The 24,807-nt window shown below is 45.3% G+C and overlaps 1 protein-coding gene and 1 long non-coding RNA gene across 6 annotated transcripts in view; one reads left to right on the forward strand and one right to left on the reverse strand.

The window, feature by feature from the left end:
- MTUS2 (microtubule associated scaffold protein 2) overlaps window positions 1-24,807 on the reverse strand; it is a 690,072-nt gene that overhangs the window by 17,608 nt on the left and 647,657 nt on the right. For all 5 annotated transcript variants that reach the window (XM_030818580.1, XM_030818583.1, XM_030818581.1 and 2 more), the window contains 2 exons: window positions 8,112-8,326; window positions 577-682 (listed from right to left, as the gene is read on the reverse strand). In XM_030818580.1, coding sequence (XP_030674440.1) covers window positions 577-682; window positions 8,112-8,326 — 321 coding nt within the window. The remainder of the gene's footprint in view (window positions 1-576; window positions 683-8,111; window positions 8,327-24,807) is intronic.
- Window positions 651-11,956, forward strand: LOC115836674. The gene is made up of 3 exons (XR_004031660.1): window positions 651-1,082; window positions 3,155-3,596; window positions 11,530-11,956. It is a non-coding gene; the product is annotated as an uncharacterized LOC115836674 (long non-coding RNA).

Below are 24,807 nucleotides of genomic sequence, written 5' to 3' on the forward strand. Positions count from 1 at the left end.
TCGGGCTGGAGGCTCCAGCTGAGGCTGGAGAATTGCTTGAACCCAGGAGGCGGAGCTTGCAGTGAGCTGAGATCGCACCACTGCACTCCAGCCTGGGCAACAGAGTGAGACTCTGTCTCAAAAAAAAAAAAAAAAAAAAAAAGAAAAAGAAAACCATAAAGGTTTATGTCCATGCCTGCTTTAGACAGTGGCCCTCAAGTGTGGCTACACATTAGAATCACCTAAGGAGTCCTAAGAAATCTTGATGCTTACACTGCACTATGGACCAAGGCCATCAGAATCCCTGGGTTGGGACTGAGGCTGGCATTGGTCTTTTGCTACAGCTCCCCAGGGGACTCGGAATTCCAGTATTCAGCAAGGTTGAGGATAACTGCATTGGAGGAAAGAAGCAGCTAACTACCTGGATCCTTAATTCCTATCTCTTCTTTTCCTAGGAGCCAACAGGAAAAGATGCACCAGGAGGGAAAGACAGGAAAGGAGGGACAAGAGAGGACGGGGGGCTCCACACATCTGCAGCAGGAAAGGCTTGGATTGCACCACCCACCCCTGCCTGCTGCACACGAGGCTGGGAGCTACCTTGGACTTTGTGGTCGTGGTCATCCTGCAGGATTGTGATGGCAACTGTGTGGTTATTTTCCATCTCTAGGAGAGCAGCATCATGGCTGGCGGTGAGATCTTCCACCTGGAGGAGAGGCGCAGTTACTGGTTAGACAGAGAGCTGCTGGGAGAACAGAAGTGGAATTCCATGAGTGGAAAAGGTCCGTGACCCAAAACATCAGTGACAAGTCACAGCCTCGTGCCAAAGCAGGAGAGTTGGACTTTGGTGGTGATGTGGCAGCCCTCAGAGTCACGGGGAGATCACTGCCACAACCTGGCTCTTTGCAGGAGGGTCCAACTCCGGGCAGGGGATCACTGCCTGAGATACCTCTTTAGAGTCCTGAGTGTGGCTCCTGGACCATCCCCTTCCCACTCCTAGTCCATCCCCTTGCACTGCTATGAGCAATGACGGCAAAGGAAAAGAAAAGGGTCCTCCCTATGAGGTGGTCTGTTTCCCAGTGGCAGGGGGAGCTACAGTACACAAGGTAAGTGGAGGGAACAAATACTTATTAGGCTGCCCGAGATAGGCTACTCTACTTAACCCTCAGAGCCACCTTATGAAGTATATCTTTTTATGCCCAATTGACAGATGTGGAAACTGAGGCTCAGAGAAATTTGAAATGTTTTGCCCAAGGGCTAATAAATGGCAGAACTAACAGTGAGACCCAGGTCTGTCTGACTCCAAAGGTGAGGCTCTTTCTAATGCACTATTGTTTTGTGTTGACCTCCCCCCAAGCAAGATTAGGAATGAACACCTTAGGATTCTCTCGCCAATACCAGGTGAGGCTGGCGGGTCTGTGTGTCTCTTTTTAAACATAAGGTTGCTCACTAGATTATAACTGCAAGTAGTGCAGCCAGTCCAGTCCAGGATTCTTCATGTTTCCTGACCCCCTCCCCTACCCCTCACCTGCCTGCCTACCAGGTTTACTGTTTTTGTTACTGTTATTGGGGCTGTTGTTTTAGTAATTGCCTAAAACGACCTCTCCCTATGATTGCAGATCTCTCCTGGATACACTACAACAGTGTTTATCCAAATTCTCTGTCAGTAATCCACTGTGAAAATCACCATTGTACACAATACCACAATGCACACACCCACACACAACCACACCCAAAACCAGAGTTTCACAAAAACAAAACTTCCCATTCCATTTGGAAAAATCTGGTTTAAAAATGTTTCCTCTATCTTACGTTGTTGTACAAAACGCTAGTTAGGGGCCACTACATTTATTTCACCAGCTACTACTGCATCAAAACTTGGCATTTGAAAACCACTGAACTAGAAAATGTGCGCTGGTCTTGAAGCTCCGTGGTGGCCCAGTTAAGAAGACATTGCTTCTAGCTGGTCATATTCAGCTACCTCTGAGCTCCCACATTTCTCTGGGGAACATTCACAGGCTAACCTTTGATCTGAATGGAGAAAGGGCTCTCCCCTGCCTGTGAAGTTGACACATGAAGATATATTTGTTTTAAAAAGGGGTGGATTCTCATTCTGGATACTATTATTTCATCAAAAAATTATCCTGACTTCTCTCTCTTGTGGTAAACGAGAACTTCATCCACTAAAACAAACATCACTGGGTAAAAACAACAACAGACCGATGGCATTAGGAAAGTTGCATCGCAGTGTGAGAACGGACGTGGCGCACAATGGCTCACTCGCATTTAAAGGCCATTCTTGATCAAACGGTATTTACTTGAAGCTCAGAGCTATGAACCCACCAGCAGAGAGGCTGATTACAACAGTATTTAATTGTCCAATTCCTGTTTATGGGAGGTTTTTTGTGGAATCTTTGTCCAAAACCTTTCAATCTGTTGGAAAAATAAATCACTGGTTTAAAAAAGGAAATATCTTTTCTTTCTGCTCCATTACAGATGTCACTTAGGCCATGGCACACTGTAAAAAACACAGCCCCCCGCTTCCCCCGCCCCACACACACACTGTTTGGAGGGTTGCTACACAGTTCAGGAGAGCAAAAAACCTTTCATCGGTCCTTGGCATGATTCTAATTTATTCGGTGCTTACACAAATGATCATGAGTGGTTTCAGAAAAGACAGACAGATGGAAGAACTAAGTTTCAGAAGAGTCCCATGAGTCCCAGGAGGTGGATGTGCCCTGACTGGCAGTACTACGCTGTGTTTGTGGCATCAATGTATGCCATTCTGGCTTGCTGGAAGGCATGCCTTTGATTCAGTGGTGATGGAATACCATGCCCATTGTATTAAGTAAGGGTAATGTAATGGCATGATATATTCCTTACAACCTTTCCGAGGTGCTTTTATGAATGAAATACTGATCTCTTAACTCTAAAAGTTCATATGGAATTAGAGAAATGCCCAGCATGTTAGGAAGGAAACTAATGGGATCCCATGAGTCAAAAAATCTGAACACAATAATCCCCACTCTTTAGTAATTTAGGTTTCATGCAATTTTATGGTTTTTAAAAAATGTTATCTCAAAGAGGAAGGAGCTGTCTACTGTTGGCCATCCTCTTTCTTGTCATAGTATTAATCCATATAATGTCTTCTCCTGTGGTTCTTGGCTTCTTTCTACAGCACAGGTTCACATTTATGAAGCAGCCAATAAGAATTCCCAGCCTGAGAGGACCTTGAAACCAGAAGGAATTGGAGGAGATTTAAACAAGCTGACCCAAGGAAAGCACAAGATCTTTCTATGCATTGAAGATCACCAAATCAAAGACAAAAGTGCTCGACCATTATGGCCTATGGCAAACTCGGGCTGGCTGAAGCATCCTTCTCTTCCATTTAGAACCCTGGTGAGGCCCCTTAGACCACCACTGGGCCATTCTCCTCCCACCTCAGAGAGAGAGTTCTGGGCTGTGCCATGGAGGCCTCTGTCACACAGCCATCCGGTAGTCCTGGTTCTATGGAAAAGCAGCTGTTCCCTGTGACATGACTCCATTCCCGCAGCTGCCTGCTATTCAGCTGGGCTGACGGACAGCAGAGCACAGGGTTGGAAGACCACCCTCTCAGATGGGTAAGAATACAGCTGTGGGTTGACTTCATTTAGCCATTTACAAAATGCAATGATCTAGGGTTTTGGCAAGTCACTTAGAGAAGACTTAGATTTCAAATGAAGAAATGTGTGTTTTATATTTGTCTCAGCTTCACTCATTAAACCCAAACCAGCTCCGCTCATTAAACCCAAACCATGTGGATGGGCGCAAACTCCCATTTGCGCCCATCCACATGGGATGAGAGAGAGGGAGGCTGCCCAGGCCCACTCTCTCCCATGCTCTCTTAATGACTTCCCTTTTTAGATAATGAGGGGGCCCTCCTTCACTTGGTCCAGGCTTACAGTATCCTGGACACGGGCTCAGAGCCATGCCAGGGCTCCCAGTCTGCTGTCATCCCACGCGGGGCTGTGCCTTTGCCCCTCTGCAGCCCTCCACACAGGCAGGTGTCGACAGAGGCGCCATCTCCACTGCACTGCCTCCTCCCGGAACATGGAACCTCTGGGCTGTGATGGCAGGCTCTGGTGCTGGGAGACGGAGGGCCCCCAGGGATCTTTTCTATTTGATTAGAGAGAAGGTGGTTTCCGCTGCACGGCAGCTGTGAGCCTGCTCTGCAGGAGGGCTAAGGAAGCATAATGCAGATGATGGACGAAGTGGCCTCTGTACATTTGGATTAATCCTGGGATGCTCTTCCTTTAGTCAGTTAGTCTAAAATGATTTCCTTACAAAAGCATAGAAAGTGTATCCTGGATATGAGACAAGGCAAATTTAAACTCCAAAGGCTGAGCTCTGCTGCTCCCTATGGAGGAGGAATCTCTGCTGAGACTTGATGGAGCAGAATCGTCATGCATCCAGACCGGCAGTCCCTGAAGCGAGTGGCTCTGGAGCAAGTCGTGGAGTAAGACAAACTTAGGGTCTTCGAGGAATGGGTCAAAGGTTACAAGCCTGATCCTTGCATGCTAGGCTCTGTGGCTCCCTATGTGTGGGGACAGCCAAAGGCGGCCCAGAAACCAGGGCTGGAAGCTGGGCCGAACATGTTTGGGGCAGAAAAGGAAAATGTGTGTGTGTTTATGGTGAGTCTGTTTTGCGTGCTTTGACAAAGGGAAGCTGTGGCAATTTGGCATCTGTTAACGTGCAGCTTGCTATAGAGGGAGAGCTGGCTTTCACACATTAAACACCTTTATAATTGCACCTTTAAAATAAGAGTTATACCTTGTCTTTAAACTGACTTAAGAAAGCCAAGAGGCAACGCCACCCCCTCAGGTCCCCCTCAGTGCCCCTCCCTCAGGTCCTTAACTCGAGCCAGCAGGGTCCTGCAGTCCCATGATGCTTGCGATTCTGGGCCCTGGCTGCACACAGAAATTCCCTGGCAGAGTCCAGAAACAACCCACTGCCAGGCCTCATCAGTGATTCTGATTCAATTAGTGTCGGCGGAGGCTGAAGGGGTGTTTTGCCATTTCTCCAACTGACCCACCTGTGTAGCCAGAGCACACACCACGGGCAGAGAGCCAGCCCCTGCTCTGTGAGATGGTGGGGGGCCAAGCAAGGAGCAGCCCTGGCTGGCTTTGTCATGACGGAGGTGCTGCTGCAAAGCCAGAGGTCAGCCTGCCTCGGCCGGCGACTCCCAATTTGAGTAAAGCGATATTTGCAGCCTCAGAAAATCCTGCGTGTCAGAACTGAAGCAGCACCTGCCCCTGCTGCCAGCTGTTGGGGGCCACTGGGTCATGAGGAGATGCCAGGTCAGTGAACCTGATTTTTAAGATTCCAGGACAGAGATGTCGCTATTTGTGGGGTTAGCATTGCCCAGTGCAACCGTCCCTGAGAAGGAGGCCCCAAGAGTGGAGAGTCCACCACGGACCCTGAAACCACGGATCATCCCCATCTCCATCTCAGTCACACCCGTGAGTCTCCTCTCCCACTAAACAGGAACACTGATTCTATCTGGTAGTTAGACTGTTGGCCTGGGGTGCATTTCATCTTCCTCACTTCCTGCATGTTCTCTGCTAGGGAAGCTGAAGCCTGGGGAAACAGCCAACGTTCTGCAGCAGGAGCAGAATCAGGGGCCTGAATAATTCATAGGCTTGCCTCTCTGGTTCCCCCAAACCAATGGGTTTCTGTTGGAAAGACTCAGTCAAATGTAAAGCATTCAGATGTGATTTCTGACACTTCCAGCTGTGAGGATAAGATGTGAAACTCTCAATTCCTCCACACCCTGCCTGCATTTCTCACCCGCGTGACAGTTCCTTGGGCACTTATCTTGAAGCTTCCTCAATGGATAGATAAGCAAGCCCACATTTTATAAATCTTAGTATCTCTTGCAGTATCCTGTCATGGTGCTTTGCGTACATGCAACGCACATGCCATAAATATTGTTTGCACAGGTGAATGAGTAAATAAATAAATGGCTTTTGCTATCATAAAGGATCATGAACAGAGCGCAGAGCTCTCATACAACAGAACGTGTTTGAATTATGCCCAGGTAGCTTATCTAAGTCATTTTCACGTGGAAAAGTCAAGGGCTTCTTTCCTTTCATCGCTCCAGTTTGAAATCTCTAAAAGACCGCCATGTCCCGGCTTTAAAAAGAGGTGAAGCACATCTCTCGGCACATGCTTCTGCACAGGTGAGGCCTCAGCGAGGCGTCCTGGCCCCCGAGTGGACAGGCTCCCCTCAGCTGTGCCTCAGCTCCAGGGCACCACCATGAGAGCCTTCGTTCAGGGTCTCCTGACTGTGGACCACCTCTTAGCCTTCCTCCTCACCTTCTGGCATCTTCTCAACCAACCCAGACCTTCAGATGAGAGGCCTTTGGTAAATATGGGTACAAACGTGTTCTGTGTAAAATTGGGAATGAATAGCCCATAGATACAGAGGCACAGAACAAGTTGGTATTCATACCAGGTTTGAGATGTATAAAGTGGCCGTAAAATGATTCAGACTGTAGACAGCAGCCCGTGCAAATGTCTACTCACTGGAGTTACATGCAGACAGACTGGGAGGCACGACGCCGGGGGATCAGTTTCTCATCTTAACACCAACAGGTAACTTTAGCTGTAACCTATTCTGTTTCCTAGTCTCTACGGTCTAACCCACCTCAAAACAGGGAGGTGTGTCTGGCTTTTATAGGCCTCTAGGAAAGAAGAATGACTAACCTGAGATACTGTGTAGAATAAAATGCCATAAAGTAAGAGAGGTTTTTATTACAATGACAGTAATTAGTATTACTCTTAAATTTCTCCCAGGTCCCCGGAGATTCACAAGCCTCTTCTGGGGCAGTGGGAGGGCTGGGTGGGTACTGCCGTCTGAGATGTCCATTTGGAAGCAGCCGAGGAGGGCAGCCCCAGGGTTTCTGACAATGAAGGCCACTCGACACTAACCTGAATGTCAAGTGAGATTTAAAGGGTGCTCTACACAAATGTCAACTTACTTTAAGCATATCATAAGCACACTATATAAAGCAACACACCAATTAGAGGGTGGGGTTGAAGCCATCGGAGGTGGAGAACTTAGAAACAAGAGAAAAGAAAGCAGCGGTGCTCATGGAAGCAGGGTGGGTACACTGAATCGTCCGCCTGCCTCTCATCAGCGCTAACAGCAGTCATGGACAAGGTGGCTGCCGTGGGGGTGGCAGCACCTGCCTCCTTCCAGCTTTCATACTGACAAGCTCCCTGGGAATTATCCTCTGGTTAGTCCATGGATGCATTTTCCTCTCCAGTAAGGTTTCTGGGCGAAGGTTAACCATTGGCATTCATTCTTTCATTCAGCAAAGGGATATTGTGTGGTACTCTGCCAGGCATGGATCCAGGTGCCAGGCTCCAGCAGGAGAGCTGGCAGGCGATTCTAACTCAGTGGCTGACAGCAGGGGTGTGGAGCCAGACTGGTTCAATCCTGGCTTTTCCATGACCAGCTCTGTGAATTCTGGCAAATTATTGAAACATGGGGGCGTGGCTTTCTCCCATGTAAAATGGGAATAAGAATGGTACCTTCCTCGTTAGGGGATCTGTGAAAACTAAATGAGTCAGTTCATGTAAAGAGGTTAGAGCAGTGTCTGGTGTAGGACGAGTGCTACATACATGTTTGCTTCTTATTCTTTCTGCCCTCACGGAATAGAAGGATGATAAATAAGGTAGAAAAGCAAAATGTATGTGTTAGTGATAAGTGCTGAAGGAACACTAATACTGGGAGGGGGACAGAAAGAGTGTGTATATGGTTGGGGGAGGAATAATAATTTTGGATAAAGGTCTCACTGAGAAAGGTGACATTGGAGAAAAGTCTGGAAGGGAGGGCAAGAGGGAGCCATGCACTGTCTAGAGGGAGAGCATTCCAGGCAGAGGGCACAGCAAGTGTGAAAACCCTGAGGAAGAGTGCAGGAGGCCACAGTGGCTGGAGAAGAGAGGAGGGAGGAGAGAGGAGAAAGCAACTCAGAAAGTGAACTGTTCGAAAAGCTCACCCACTGAATAGGACTCCTTGCTAATGTGGCACTGGATCCCCTCCGCCTGCCACCTGCATCACACCCAACAGCAGAGCCGCACTGCAGACTGACCTGCTCCTGGTGTTGACACCGGATGCTCAGCAGCTGGTCACGGTGCTCCTCCTGCAGGCGCGCCATCTCCGCCTCAAATTGCAGCTGCAGCCGCTCCTCCAGCTCCTGGAGCTCAGCCTGCTGTTGCCAGCCCAGCCTCTTCACCTCGTCCTCGAACCGCCTCTCCAGCTCCTCCTTCTCCTTTTGTAGTTTCTCGCACTTTGCTGTATGGAAGGCTGGGCACAAAGCACAAGATCTTTCTTTAAAAAATGGCCCTAGGAGGCATGGGAAGGACCCAGCCTCCACGGTCAGATCATCAAGGCTGGTGTAATAAACAGGGCGAGGTCCTCTGACTTCTGCAGGGCTACACAGTTTGTAAAGTGCTTTCCTTTCTACCCATTAGATCCTCACAATAGACCCTGGATGTTGAGGAGAAGCTGCAGCCTCACGGAGGGCTGGAGACTTGCCCAAGGTCATTCAGTGGCTGGAGAAGGAGCTGGGAAGGCAAATTTGGGCTTTCTGATTGCAAGGCCTCTAGGGCAGGTTGTCACAAGGTCTGTGGTCCACGGACATAAAAAATATTGGGTGTTTGGTAAAAATGTAGACTCTGAAATACACCCTGGGTGAATTAGAGCCCATGAGGCAGGAATTCAGGATCTCAACTTTTAGCAAAACCCCTGGGTCACTCTTATGTCCATCAGGACTTGAGAGCTGCACACTATGGAAGCTGGTGATAGGAATAGGGTCTGGCGCCTAAGGCTATTCTCTTCTAGCTAAAATGCCAAACAGGATGATCTCAGAGAAGGTGAGGGGGTTTCCTTTCAGGTACCTTGAAGTTTTCTACTGGGTATCTCTTTTGCATAGGCACTCCACCCCTAATCACAGAGTTGTGGTTTGCTTCAGGTGTGCCAGCTGACATGGGCACGAGGCAATGACAGCAGTCACCATCACTCCTGCCTGAGCTCCCCCTCCAAGCCTGCTCTTAGTGTCTGTGCCTCCCCTGTGCTGTGGGCAAAAGCCAAGTGCTTCCATTCTAAAGACCTCTCCCTGAGCTGCACACCTGCTTCCAAGACCTTGACAATCTACTACGTCTAGGTCAAATGGAACTGATTCCATACACACCCAAATGCAAATGCCAAGCTACACAGACACATCATTTACATTCTGCAAAGGTCTACCATGCTCGCTCTCTGTGCTACGAACTGGGGAGACATTGGCATTTACGTTAAAATAGAGTGAGCAGGTACAGGTGCTGATTAACTGTAATCGGTAAGATGACAGGAATACACATCCAAGGTTGCTAGATAGCATTTGAAACACCCTAATCAGAAGTCCCACGCTATAGAGGCAGCTAATTAAAGGGCTTCTTTGCCACATTTGGCTCTGAAAAGTTTAATCAGCATAAGGGATGTTAACGTTTTTTTCTTCTGGTGAAATAAGTGGTGGATTCACTAGATATTACACAGGCACCTTGCCCTTGTGTGAAGGGTGTGTCCTAACACCCTTCACACAGCCCAGCAGCCTAACACTGTCCCCAGTGGTCTTCCTAGCCTACCCGAGGGCTTCCATTGGGCCAGTGTCCCACATCCCATCATTTAATGTAGGACTCTGATCTCCCAATGCAATCAGGGCCCACCCAGGGCAGGGTGGTTGGAGCTGTTCATTCCATGTGTAGGCAGTAAGGAGATGCGCTGTAGGCAGAGAATTTACAAGCGAAAACCAAACTGACTTTAAAAGACCCCTGGCTTTTGATTAGCGCCGTGCACCAATAATTCTAAACAATATTGATGGAAAAAGACTCCTCCTCCAAAAAGGCTTTTGTTGCTCTAAGTTCTGAACAATTGCTACAGTGACTTACCTTTCAGGTTTTTGAACTCTTGAGGGCTTTTTATTTGTTCAATCACACAGAGAAAACATAGAAGTACAGTACAAGGACATTGTTGTATAATTGGAACCATTTGAGAGTAAGATGCTGACCTGCTGAACATGAACCCCATATCTCCCCATGTACATTCCCTACAAATAAGGGGTTTCCCCAACTTAACCACAGCACTGTCATGAAAATCAGGAGAGAAACATTGCTACAATAGTGCTGCCCAGTGCTCAGGCCTACTTCAGTTCCATGAGTTATTCTGATGACGTCCTTTCTAGAAAAGAAATCCAGCCCTGAATCACAAGTTGCACCAAAGGAGGCTCCTGTCTCCTTAGTCTCCTTCAGGCTGGGAAAGTTCCTCGGTCTTTCCTTGACTTTTAGAACCTGGACACTATTTTAAAGATAACTGGCCAGGAATCTTGTAGAATGTTTCTGAATTTAGTGCGTCTGATGTTTTCTTCTTATCCCATCGAGCTTACGCCTGTTCGGCAGGAATATTACAGAAGTAGCACTGAATTCTTCTCAATTAATAAATTTAAATAATATCGTGAAAATTGAAATTTCTTCTTTTTAAATTATTTATGTAGTGAGTCAGGAAAATAATGTGTATTACTGATTATTACATGGGGATGCTGAAAATAATTTTGTGGTATAGAAGACAAGGTGTTAAAAATGGTCCATTTTGGGTATCAAATTAGGTGTGCCCCTGAAATAAGTATATATATATATAAAATTGTCACATCTGCTGCAAGCAGATCTTTTAGGTGAGGTATTTCTAAGGAACAAACAGATGGAATGCACCAAGCTTCAGAGCACAGGTAGGAAGCTGACATTTTGCTTGCCTGCTAATAATTATTAGTATGAAAGGCAGACTTGGTCAGAGACTTTGTGGTACCTTGTACTGAGGTTGTGGCTGGGGACCCCCAGGGTCCTCCCCTTCCTCTGATCACTGGAGGCTACAGTCCCCACACAAGGAACTTAATGAACAATGACTGATAGGCAATGTGGCTCAGGTGTGGTGGCAGTGCTGAGGACATGCCTGTTCCCAGGAGTTCTGCGACCCCAGCTTACTTAAGCTCCAGCTCTCCCTAAAGACCCTCCAACTAAGAAAAAGTAATCAGGATTCTGCCAGGGAGTTGAGCTAGCGAACAAAGCTCTTAGCAATCACAGAAGAGGTAAGAGGTAGATATATAAAGATAGGTTTATCCTGAGATGACTGGGTGTTAAGAGAATAGAACAAAGACCATAGAATGTCAATTAAAAAACAGTGATTGACAGATTGACACAAAGTCAAATTAAATCAAGTAGAGAAGCAAGAATTTTATCTACATTGGGAGAAAGCACAGAGTCACCCTACAGACAAAAACACAGGCCCCTGCTGCCCACTAGGGCAGCCCAGGGAACAAGCTCCATGTGGACTTCCCAGCGCACGGGGCCTGTCTGCAAAGTGCTCTTGCCTCTAAAATTCAATGTGCAGTAGCTTCATAGTGGCCTTTGCCTCTCATATCATGCACCTGTGGATGGGATAACTAAAGCAGTGACATTGATGTGTTTGCTTGTATTTAGGTTTACCAAGAAGCTCACTGAGAGGTGACACAAACGGCCAAGGAACATGAAAAGACGGTCAGTGCCCTCGCAAATGGAAGCAGGCAATCATTTTTCATCTACAAGGCTGATAAAGATGAAATGTTCTGATAGTACAGGAAGAGTATAAGGAAACTGTCACTCGATGGACTCTAGGTGAAATATAACTGATACAGCTGCCTTGGAGGGCAAAGATATCTTTCAAAATTTAAATGACAGGGATGGCAGCATTATGGGTGGGAGATAAAGAATCTGGGTTTCTTTTAGGGGTGATGAAAATGTTCTAAAACGGATTGTGGTGACAATTTTCCACAACTCGGAATATACTGAAAACCACCAAATTGTACACTTTAAATGGGTGCGTTGTATGGTATATGAATTATATCTCAATAAAATTTTTACCAAAAGAGAGGAAGAACATTTTGAAAAAACTAACATGACATGGAATATACCTCAGAGGATAAATTTAGATGTTTTTATAGAAGGAAAGTTCATATTCTGATTTTAAAACTCTAGATAATAATGGTGAAGATAAATGCTGGCAAAATAAAACAACAATGAAAACCCTACCACAATGCTGTTGTATACATACACACACACACACACACACATATATGGATATCCAGTCATGCATCGCTTAATGATGGAGATACGTTCTGAGAAATGCTTTATTAGGGAATTTCATCATTGTGCAAACATCATGGAGTATAGGCATAGCCTATTACCCACCGAGGCTGTATGGTGTAGCCTGCTGTTCCTAGGCTACAAACCTGCACAGCATGTTACTATACTGAATACTGTAGGAAGTTATAACACAATGCTAAGTATTTGTGAATCTAAACATATCTACACATTAACAAGGTACAGTGGAAATATGGTATAAAAGATAAAAAATGGTACACCTGCACGGGGTACTTACCACGAATGAAGCCTGCAGGACTGGAAGCTGCTCTGGGTGAGTCAGTGAATGGTGAGTGAACGTGAGGGCCTACGACATGACTGTACACTACTACAGACTTTAGAAACACCATACACTTAGGCTACACTACGTTTATTAAAAAAAATGTTTCTGTCCTCAAAATAAGTTAACTTCAGCTTACCATAACTTTTTACTTCACAAACTTTTTAATTTTTTCAAACTTTTTGACTCTTTTGTAACAACACTTAGCCTAAAACGCAAATACACTGTAAAGCTGTTCAAACATGGTTTTTCTTTATATCGTTATTCTAAAAGCTTTTTTCTATTTTTAAAATTTTTATTTACTTTTTTACTTTTTAAGCTTTTTTGTTAAAAACTAAGACACAAATGCATATATTAGTGTAAGCCTACACAGGCCCACGACCATCAGCATCTCCATCTTCCAACTCCACATCTTGTCCCACTGGAAGGTCCTCAGGGGCAGTACCACCCATGGAGCTGTCATCTCCTAGGAAAACAATGCCTTCTTCGGCAGTACCTCCTGAAGGACCTGCCTGAGGATGTTTTACAGTAAATTTTATTTTATAATAAATAGGAGTACCCTCTAAAATAATTATCAAAATATAGCATAGTAAATACATAAACCAGTAACAAAGTCATTTAGATGATCAAGTATTAGGTACTGAACATAATTATGTGTGCTGGACTCTTATACGATTGGCAGCACATTAGGTTTGTTTATACCAGCATCACCACAAAGATGTGAGTCACGCATTGTGCTACGAGACTGACGTCACTGGGTGACAGAAATTTTTCAGCTGCATTATAATCTTGCGGGACTACCTTTGTACATGAGGTCTGTTGGTGACTGCGATGTTGTTATGTGGTGCATGGCTGTACGTGGAACCTAGGAATCATTCTTACCACTTTTTAGCTAGAGATACATTGAGCACATAAAACTCAAATGAAAATAATAAGAAAAATGCTAATCATTTATTTTGTTTTTAGAAAGTACTGTTTTGCATGGGAAAAAATTATTTATCACGTGCCAATGTCAGTAGCTTTAACTCCAGAAGATCAAGGCAATAAGTTGACTTGTGTAGATGGAATAAAACAGACAAAACATATATAAATGAGTAAAAACAACTTATTTACATTGATGAAAAAATTAAATGACACATATCTTTTAATACAATAATTTCACAAGTGCACAAAAAACTGGCTCAAGGACAACCACTATAGCATAATTTGCCTTAGGGAACTAGTAGGGGGCTACTTAAATTATGATGAGAAATCCAGTACACATATAGGTTGAATCTTGTGCCAGTGGGATATAGGTAACCAGTAAAAAAATAAGGCAAATCTTTTTGTAGTATCATGGAATGACTTCTGTAATATATTGTTAAACCAAGAAAAGGCAACATGCAAAACAGTGTAATTGCAAAATTACATTTGTGATAAAAATGTATCTATATTTCTACTCTTTCTCCTTTGGGAGGTTGGGTGCCAAGGTATAGGATTCACTGTATATTGAATTCCTGTAATGATATATATTTCATTAAATCCCTATTTATTGTTTGCATGACTTAGAAGTAAAAAGATTTTTAAAATTATTGTCATAATTAAAGAGAAGTCTGGGTTTTCAAAAGTTCTGGTAAAAGTTCAATTTCACTTATAGTTTTATCCAGTGGTAGGATGATTCATGGACCAGGCACTCTACCAGAGGCTCAGAAATGATTGGGTTTCATTCTAGGGCTGTCCCTGAACTGCACTGTTGTCTCAAATAAGTCACAAACTGGGTACACCTCAGTTTTGCTGTCTACAAAGTGGCAAAGTAATCACTTTTTGCACATATAGGTCCAATCCCCAAATTCCCAATTGCTATTATAAAATGAGAGGTGATGCTTACATTCTTCCAATGGCTCTCTGTTGTAAGCCCTAGGCCTGTAGAAAATATTGGATAATAAGAGCAGCTGGCACCAGGGAAATGGCTCCAATAATGGAGTCCCTAAAGAAATAAATATCCTGTTGCCTCTAGTAAACCTTCAGAAGTCTATCTACTTGGGCACTTTTCAGACAGAGATTAATGTAAGCTAATTTAACAGCATGAGACAACACCTGGAGTTTCACTTTCATTATTTCTATTCATGTGAAAACATTTAGTCCTTTAGAGTGAAGACAGACACCACTATCATAAACCCCTATAATCGAGGGAGCTGAGAAAATAGATTTTCAAATAATCAGATTATGATTGGCCAAGAGAATATAACATTTCTAATTCATAAGCATAGATGTGAAAAGCAAAAGTAGGATTATAATCTGTTGTACAGTTTTAAATAACTGATGTTTATTGACAACGAATAATACACACACATCTGATATAAAAATACCTAAAATATTATTAAAACTGCATTTGGAACATCCTCTGACATATATAATATAAAGATATCAACCTACCAACTTCTGAGTGTAAACCAGTAAGATGTAGTGTGACCCTTAAGACAACAGCAGAGTAAAATTGCTGTTGGAACCATTTATAAGACAAGCTTAGTTTCAACCACAGTTCATAAATTGAGTAGGAGAACACTCAACGAGTAAGATCAATTTGCTTTCAACGACTGTCCCAAGTGTCTTCTGAATAATTGTAACTTCACATTGGTTTTCCAAAGAGGCAGCAAAAATAGGTGGTTACAGCACTAGATTGAAAAAAAAGAGAACTATCTGGCTCTATAGCTCGTAATAAAATCATAAATAAGAATATTATGTGGCCTTTTATGTCATAGCGAATGCTTTATAATAGCTATAAAATAAATGATGAACCAATACTTTGTGTGTATATATATGTAATGTTACCATTACATATATACACATAGTATATATTATTTATATATTTACATGCACATTATATATATTTAGGTCACTACAATAGTCACTATCATTACATACTGATGAAAGACAATACCACAGTTAGATAAAAGATTAAGTTGTTTCTTCAAGAGATTGGGAGCAATTGAAAAGACAAAATAACTGTCAAGGACAAAATTTAATTTAAAAAATTACCCCAATGTCACTACACAAAGAAAATGAACATTTTAATTGTGTAATCCCTTCAGAGCATTTCAGTGGTGAGAATTCTTAATATCCTGTTAGGAATTTCCCATGTCTTCCTACCTAACATTTTACGGCTACTTTATATTCTCATGTTCATGTAACACAATTTATATTCTCTCATTATTGCACAATTAGTTTGTTTCCAAGATTTGCCATTATAGACAATGCAACAAACATGTTCACCCATATATCATTTTGCTTTTTTTCATTTAGGATACATTCCTAGGTGTAAAATTACACGGGATTAAATATTATGAGCATCTTTAGGCAGTGTAGTTTTTCTTTTTTGGTGGCACAGATCCTTGTAACAAACCTGTGACCACCAGGCAGAGCTATGCTGCCTGAAAAATGCCCTCTGGTGGCAAATGTCTTTGTCCAAACCTGTTAGGTCACAGGAACATCCATCCGCAAGGTGGTCAGGGTGGGTTGCATGAAACACAACTGCCTGGGATCCTGGACACACTACCCTGTGGAGCCCTACTCTCTCTAATTACTGATTTTTGATGACAACGTTAAGAAGTGAGAAAGGAACCGCTGAAAATGAAGGATGAAAGTTCATGGACCATGGCTGGGCACGGTGGCTCACACCTGTAATCCCAGCACTTTGGGAGGCTGAGGCAGGCAGAACACCTGAGGTCAGGAGTTGGAGACCAGCCTGGCCATGGTGAAACCCCATCTCTCCTAAAAATACAAACATTAACCGGGCTTGGTGGCACGTGCCTATAATCCCAGCTACTTGGGAGGCTGAGGCAGGAGAATCGCTTGAACTCAGGAGGCAGAGGTTATAGTGAGCTGAGATCATGCCACTGCACTCCAGCCTGGGTGACAGAGCAAGACTTCATCTCAAAAAGAAAAACAACAGAAAGTTCATGGACCAAGAGTGAAAGAACAGGAGTCGCTGGGACTCTTGTCATCTCTGCAGGTCCCTGCAGCATCTCTAGGACCTGGTGACCAAAAGGGAGCTGGCGCTGTGAAAATCACAGGTGGCATCTGCGAGTGCTTCCTGGGTGCCAAGCACCTGCCTCATACCGTTACCCACACAGTAAGCCTACTAGGGGTCCCGTAAGTAGCCTAATCCATTTGCAAAGAGCAGGCAGAGGCTCAGAAGGAGGAAGTAAGTGACCTAAGATCAATGTGCGGGAGGGCTAGGCCTGCCTAGCAGAGGCTGGAGCATAAGCTGAGGCCTCTCCTCTTGTCCACCCCTCTGGTGGGGGCCTCCACGATGCGCCCGTGTGGTAATACTGGGAGGGAGGACAATGCCTCACCATAGCTTCCTAAAAACACCCACTCTTGTAAACTGCAACACACCTCTTTACCCGTCTGTCTCCCTCAGCGGTGGGCAAGGACAGTTGCTATCCTCATTTTTGTATCTGTGTTCAGATAGGCAGGCCAACAGTCAATAAACTGATGTTGACTTTATGTCACCTCTTGTGTGACAAGCATAGTTCTTGGCATAGTGAACAGACGCTGTCATGGCGGGCAAACAAATGAGCAAAAAATGTAGGAAGCAAAATTTCATTTTATTATTGTTATTATTTTTGAGATGGAGTCTCGCCCTGGTACTGGAGTGCAGTGATGTGATCTTGGCTCACAACAACCTCTGCCATCCGGGTTCAAGTGATTTTCCTGCCTCAGCCTCCTGAGCAGCTGGGATTACAGGCATGTGCCACCAAGCCCAGCTAAGTTTTGTATTTTTAGTAGAGATCGGGTTTCACCATGTAGGCCAGGCCGGTCTCCAACTCCTGACCTCAAGTGATCCGTCCGCCTCAGCCTCCCAAAGTGTTGCGATTACAGATGTGAGCCACCCCACCCGGCCAGGATGCAAAATTTCAGATAGTAAAAACTTTAGATCAGTGCAGTAAAGAAAGTGAAATAGAAGCAAGGCTAGGGAAAGACCGGGGAAAGGAGAAGGCAAGTTCAGCTGGGGTGGATAAGGAAGGCTGTTCGGTGAAGATGCCATTCAAACAGACTTGAATGACATAGAAGAACGTAGAGAGATGGGGAAAGGGAGTCCCAGGTAGAAGGAACTGCAAATGCCAAGGTCTTAAGATGGGAACAATTCTGGTATACTGTGGACAGAAAGACAACCAGTGGGGCCTAAGTGTTCATGGGGCAGAGCAGAAGGAGGTGAAGTTCCAGAGGAAGGTAGGGATCGATCACGCAGGGCCTGTGGGACCTCGAAAGAGTTAGGGTCGGCCGGGTGCGGTAGCTCACGCCTGTAATCCCAGCACTTTGGGAGGCCGAGGCGGGTGGATCACGAGGTCAGGAGATCGAGACCATCCTGGCTAACATGGTGAAACCTTGTCTCTACTAAATACACAAAAAATTAGCCGGGTGTAGTGGCGGACGCCTATATTCCCAGCTACTCGGGAGGCTGAGGCAGGAGAATGGCGTGAACCCAGGGGGCAGAGCTTGCAGTGAGCCGAGATTGCGCCACTGCATTCCAGCCTGGGCAACAGAGCGAGACTGCCTCTCAAAAAAAAAAAAAAAAAAAAAAAAAAAAAGAAAGAGTTAGGGTTATGCTCAGGTAACAATGGAAAGTCCCCAGAGAGTATAAACAGGGGATAACAGGAACGAATGAAGCTTTTAAATCCCTCTGGGAGTTCTGTGGAGAATAGACTGTAGGAGGCAAGGATGGAAGCGAGGCAATCAGTGAGGAGAATGTGTTTGGAGCCCAGGTGGTGAGATTCAGTGGTGACTTGGACTCAGGCTGTTGCATGGGGAGGAAAGGATTGATGGGGGCTGCATTTGGGGGGCAAAGACAAATTGACTTGCTCATGGATGGGATGCAGGAGGTGCGGGACAGACAGGAATCTTACAGTGGAATTCCCCTCTGGGTCACAATCCTTAGGAAGGGCCTTTCTGGATGTTGGAGGTTGCCAGTTAGTATGAAAAATATAAAATTCAAGACTGCTAAATTTTGATAAGCCTTTCATGATTAATGATGGTATCACCTGGTTCACATGCTGCGGTATATTTTATACAGTATTGAGTTATTAAAAGCATGGACCCCCAGGATGGACTCTAGTTATTAAACTCCCCCAGTGCGGTGGGGTAGGTTAATAGTTGTGTTTTTCTCCCTGAGGGTCTGTAAACAGTTTGTGAAAGGATATTTGAGATTTGGCTGTACTAAGGTGAAGGGCATTTTGGGCATTAGGAGTCTGGGATGGGATGTAACAAATACAGAAATATTTCTTATCAAGGTGGCATTTTAAAGGGCACTGGTTTTCCTTCCCTGTGAGCCAAACTTTTGAGAACACAGCCCCCAAACTGGATGACTACAGAGGCCTCCAGATCCCCTAATCCATGTCAGAAGTGCTGCATTGAAATCTCACCCCTTACTTCTTTTTTTTTTAATTAAATTTTATTTATTTTTATTATTATTTTTTAGAGACAGGGTCTTGCTCTGTCACCCAGGCTGGAGTGCAGTGGCACAATCATGACTCACTGCAGCCTGGAACTCTTGGGCTCAAACGATCCTCCCGCTTTGGCCTTCCAAATTTCTGGGATTATGGTGTGAGCCACTACACCCAACCTCCTTCCTTCCTTCCTTCCTTCCTTCCTTCCTTCCTTCCTTCCTTCCTTCCTTCCTTCCTTCCTTCCTTCTTCTTCTTCTTTCTTTCCTTTCTTTCTCTCTCTCTCTCTTTTCTTTTCTTTTCTTTCTTTCCTTCCTTCCTTTCTTTTTTTGAGACGGAGTCTCGCTCCGTCGCCCAAGCTGGAGTGCAGTGGTGCGATCTCGGCTCACTGCAACTTCCGCCTCCCATGTTCAGGCCATTCTCCTGCCTCAGCCTCCCAAGTAGCTGGGACTACAGGTGCCCACCACCACGCCTGGCTAACTTTTTGTATTTTAGTAGAGACGGGGTTTCACCGCATTAGCCAGGATGGTCTCTATCTCCTGACCTCATGATCCACCGGCCTCGGCCTCCCAAAGTGCTGGGATTACAGGTGTGAGCCACCGTGCCCGGCCGCCTTCTTTCTTAAAGAACTTACTGTATGCTGAATCCTGCAGGTCAGAGTTTCCAGATAACCAGAGATTAGAAGGGGTGGGTGGAAAAAGTGAAAGTCCAGGAAGGGGACTGGTCAGAGGAGGCAGAAGGACAAAGCAGAAGCCAGGCAGGCGAGGCGGGGCAGGAGCCTCTGGCCCAGGCTCTGAAGCCAGGCAGGCGAGGTGGGGCAGGAGCCTGCCGCTCAGGCTCTGTCCACACCAGCTGTGGTAGCTTCAGCAAGGCACAGGGCTCTCAGGGGCCCGGCATTCTCATCTGTCAAACGAGGAGGTTGGGAACCTTCAGTATTCAGCCCGTTTCTGTCCTAGCATCCTAAAATTCTATGGGTATTGTGATGATGCAGGGGTGCATGGGTATATATTACATCCACTATCTTCTGTTAAAGCAAACAGGGAAAGGTGTACCAGATTTTATGATAATTTCCTTCCAAAATGGGCCCCTAAAGAGATACTTCAATTACAGGAAAAACGTGCTTTTGCAGAATCACTTCATGTCCCAGTGACATGAGAAATTCACAGCAATATCAATGCCTGGCATCTGTATGAGTTTCATAGTTTATGAAGGTTCTTAACACACAATATTGATTTGTTTAACCTTCACTGCATATTGCAAAGATGGATGAAGCAGGCATTTTCCTCCTGATTTAATAGAAGAAATGGAGGCTTGGAGGGGTTCAGTGACTCATGTAAGCTAACACAGCTAGAATCTCAACTCTCTGCAACCTCTCTGCAGCCCAGGTTCAAACAATTCTCCTGCCTCAGCCTCCTGAGTAGCTGGGATTACAGGTGCTTGCCACCACACCTGGCTAATTTTTGTATTTTTAGTAGAGACAAGGTTTCACCATGTTGGCCAGGCTGGTCTAGAACTCCTGACCCTCAAGTGACCCTCCTGCCTCAGCCCCCCAAAGTGCTGGAATTACAGGTGTGAGCCACAGTGCCCAGCCTCAGGAATGCTCTTTTGAAGAATAATAATATTGTTATTCTGCCATATGCTTTGGAAGAAGGGAAACAAAGAAATATGAGGAAAAGCAGAACAAAAATCCTGATTAGTTTAAAGCTCTTCTTTAGTAATAAATACTTGGCCATTTTATGTATTCTTCTGGGATTTTTTTGTTTTTTTGAGGCAAAGTCTCCCTCCATCACCAAGGCTGGAGTGCAGTGGTGTGATTATGGCTCACTGTAGCCTCCACCTCCCGGGCTCACATGATCCTCCCACCTCAGCCCCCACCACTGATGCTGGGACGATAGGTGTGCGCCACCACACTGGCTAATTTTTGCATTTTCTTGTAGAGACAGGGTTTCTCAATGTTGTCTCAGCTGGTCTTGAACTCCCTGGCTCAAGCTATCCCCTTGTCTCAGCCTCCCAAAGTGCTGGGATTACAGGCGTGAGCCACCACGCCTGGTCTCATTTTATGTATTCTTAAACTAGAGGAGAAGCATTTCAACAAATGGATAATGACTGATTCTGTGTGGGAATATAATTGCAAGCTTATAACCTTCTTGGTCTGAGAAGAGAAAAATACAAGAATGATTTATGGAGGCAAAGGAAGAAAGCGGAAATGGATTTAAGAGGATGGTTATAATTATGAGTTTTCGCAAAGAAAACAAAAATGCTGTCCATGTGAGAACTAATAGCACTACTGCCCATAAATAGGAAATGGCTTTAATAGGAAATGGTTTTGCAGAGAGCCCATTTCTTCCTCTCCTCCAGGTTAATTTGGGCTTGCAGAGTTTTAAGATCTCCACGGCACCGGTTCATACAATACACTACATGGGGGCCATCCAGAAGGCCCGGGCATTGCAAAGGCCAGATAATGGCTCCCTGTGATTGCAGTGGTCATTTACTAGTTGTTTTTTTTTTCCTGTGCAAAATGGCATCGAAAAATGATTTTTAATCTTATGTCAAATGAGTATTTGTTACATAAATTGTAAGGTACCATCATCTCCATGTTGAACATCCCTTTTAGAAAGAGCTTTTAAAAAATTACTGAAAAATGTTTAAAGACAGGCAAAAGTTTAAGTTTGCGACCACTCTTTGCTACGTAGAATTGCCCTGTGGGGTTCTAAAAAATAAACTCCCGTGACCCAATCATTTAATAAGCTTCACAGCTTGGAGGGGCCTCTTTCCACAGCCTGCTGCTAACTTCATTCCTCTATCCCATAGTTTGGGTGACCTTATTTGCTCTTAGGTGAGTAGGAGACCAAATGGCTGCTAGATAATAAATCTAAATGCATTTGATGGTAATAGGTTCAAAATTTTATTCCTTTTTTTTTTTAGGTTGTCAAATACAAAGCATATTTTCCACAGGATGTGGGAGGCACCTCTCTTTCTTTCTTTTCTTTTCTTTTTTTTTTTGAGATGAGGTCTCACTTTGTCACTGAGGCTGGAGTATAGTGGTGCAATCTCAACTCACTGCAAACTCCGCCTCCCAGGCTTAAGTGATATCCCACTCCAGCCTCCTTAGTAGCTGGGACTACAGACACGCACCACCACACCTGGCTAATTTTTTGTAGTTTGGCAGAGATGGGGTTTCACCATGTTGCCTATGCTGGTCTCAAACTCCTGAGCTCAAGTGATCCACTTGCCTCAGCCTCCCAAAGTGCTGGGATTACAGGCGTGAGCCACCGCACCTGGCCATATGATTATCTTTCTTTATTACTCATCAGTTTATGGCTTTTAATTTTGCACAGGAATGGATTTATGTTTTAAATCTACAGAACCTCACTTTAAACAGGAAAGGCATGATTTTCCCTATCAACTCATCCCAGCTTCTCCTGATTACAACCAAATACATCAAACGGATTCCTAGGAACAAAAGAGATCACCTTGAATTGTTTCCGCCCAGGAACTTTTAGGCATAGACACAGAAGAAGCAAGGCTTTCAGGCAGTTATCAATAGCCCAAGAGTGTGTTGATGGCAATGGCTAATAAAAATGTCTGTCTACTGCCCTGGCTAGACCTCAGCTGGGCTACCTTCATCTACAGATTCCCATCACTTGATGCAATGCCAGGCATATGGCATATTTCCATAAATATGTGCTGACTTGAAACAAAGCAAGGAGATACCTTCCTGCACAGTCCTCAAAAGGTGGGAGGTGGCCTGTTCCCAAGGGGCAGGCCTGTCTGAGACAGCAGCATTGGAGAGCCACACCCCTTCCAGGACAGTGTCCAACCTTCAGATGCTGGATGTCCTGGCCAATGGGTGTGTGTCCCTACTGCAGGTGTGAATCCCATTTCATTGGTAACTGTCTCCTCCTGGAATGCGTCTAGAACGGAACAGCTTTCAAGGGAATTGCTGCACCCATGGTCGTGGTTTCCCCATGGAGCCCTGGCTTCCTGCCAGCAGGCAGACTGTTCTAACTTAGACAGTCACAAAGACGGAGTGGACATTTAGAGATGTGACCTTCAACTAGAAAATGAAGGTAATGCAACCTCATGGAGCAGAGGCCAGGATTAAATGTATTTATGTTCATGAAGCCCCCAGCACGGCGGCTGGCTGGCTCTGCCTCTCGCCAAGGTCACTGATGGTCAAGTGGAAGGAGCAGGGACTGAGGAGTTCCAGGACGTGAGGCTAGAAAGAATGGTGAGTTGGAGGAAAAACAGAAACAAGTTGGGACGAGATGAGGCATCACCCAGACCCCAGGGCAGGAAACAGGGCTGGACATGCAAATCCTCAACGGGGCAGAAATATTAGTGTGCAAAGATTATAATTTTAAGGGTAGCCTATGCGATTACCTGGTGTGAAATGCATTACTGGGGATGCCTCCAGCTATGATATTTCTCCCAGTGCTGTGGTAAGTAAAGCACAAGTGTCTAACAGCATGGGCTTTCGTGTCCAAAGCACTGGAGCTTGAGGCCTGCTTATTGCTTACCAGCTGATGCTCCTGTGCAGGGAGTTAAGCCCCCTAAGCCTCACTGTCCTCATCTGTAAAATGGGGATTGCACCAGGACTTCCCTCCTAGGGCTAGCGTGATGTTTAAATGGGATAATTCATAGTAAGTGCTCAGCACCATGCTGGCCTCTACTAGTAGTTCAATACATATTAGCTGAGGCATTCACTGTTGATGGCTTCACCGCTAATGGGTACTGAGCCCTCATTCTGCGCTGGCTGCTCTACTGCGTCCTCTGTGTAGAGAGGGTTATTGAATGTCACAAAAGTTCTGTGAAGTAGGTGTGATTCCTGCTTAATTTTCCCAAATGAAAAAGGAGGAATCTGGGCAGCAGAACCAAGTCCACCTGAATCTGTGGAATCTCAAATCTATGCTTATAACTGCCACATCATCCTATCCCAAGCCAGTGCTTCTCAAACTCGAGCATGCGTTAGAATTAGCATGGCTGCTTAAAACAGATTTCTAGGCCTTATACCCAGAGTTTCTGATTCAGCAGGGGCTGAGAATCTGCATTTCTAACACGTTCCCAGGTGATGCTGATGCTGCTGGTCCAGAGGCCACACTTTTGAGAATCACTGCTGTAAGCAAAGACAGTGCTTCTTAAACTGCAATACCGACTATCGGAGGATCCTGTTAAAATGCAGATGCTAATTCAGGTTGTGAATTAGTTGGGGTGGAATCTGAAAGTCTGCATTTCAAACAAGCCCCCAGGTGATAGTAACGCTGCTGCCCTAGGGACCACCCTTGGAATCACAAGGCCCTAGGTCTCCATACTCAGGACTCAGGACCACAGAGCCCTGCCAACTCTGGTGTGTGGAATACCAACAGCCTTTATCACTTGTGCCAGGAAGGCTGCTTAAAAACAGAGCAGAGGGCAGACGGTGCCCTATCACTGGTTACAGGGACCTGCCCAGGGCTGCCACTCTGACCCTCCTACCTGTCTGAATTCTAGATCTTCCTGTTCTCTCTCCCTGGCTTGAGCCCCCACTCCTGGCCTTAGGACTGTTTGTTCACACTTGGGTCCAAAGCTGTGCCCTCTTCGCTAGTGGAGTCTCAGGTTACTGAATTTGCTTCCAGGCTCCCGCCTTCAGCTTCTTATCCTCCACATCTCTCAGAGTCACAGAGTGATCCCTTTCTGCTTTCAGGCACCTGCTCACAGCCGCCCTCTCCACACCTGTTCCCAGCCTCCTTGCAGGCACCTTCCACATCTGCAAGAATGGCTTGCTCAACACCACAACCTTCAGATCCTGTCCAGAGCCAGCAGCCAGGACCTCCAGAGTCTGCAGGAATGGCTCTACCATGCCATCTCCACCAGCCAACATCTATCATTTCTTTC

The sequence above is a fragment of the Nomascus leucogenys genome, chromosome 9 (assembly GCF_006542625.1).
Source record: "Nomascus leucogenys isolate Asia chromosome 9, Asia_NLE_v1, whole genome shotgun sequence".
NCBI lineage: Eukaryota > Metazoa > Chordata > Mammalia > Primates > Hylobatidae > Nomascus > Nomascus leucogenys.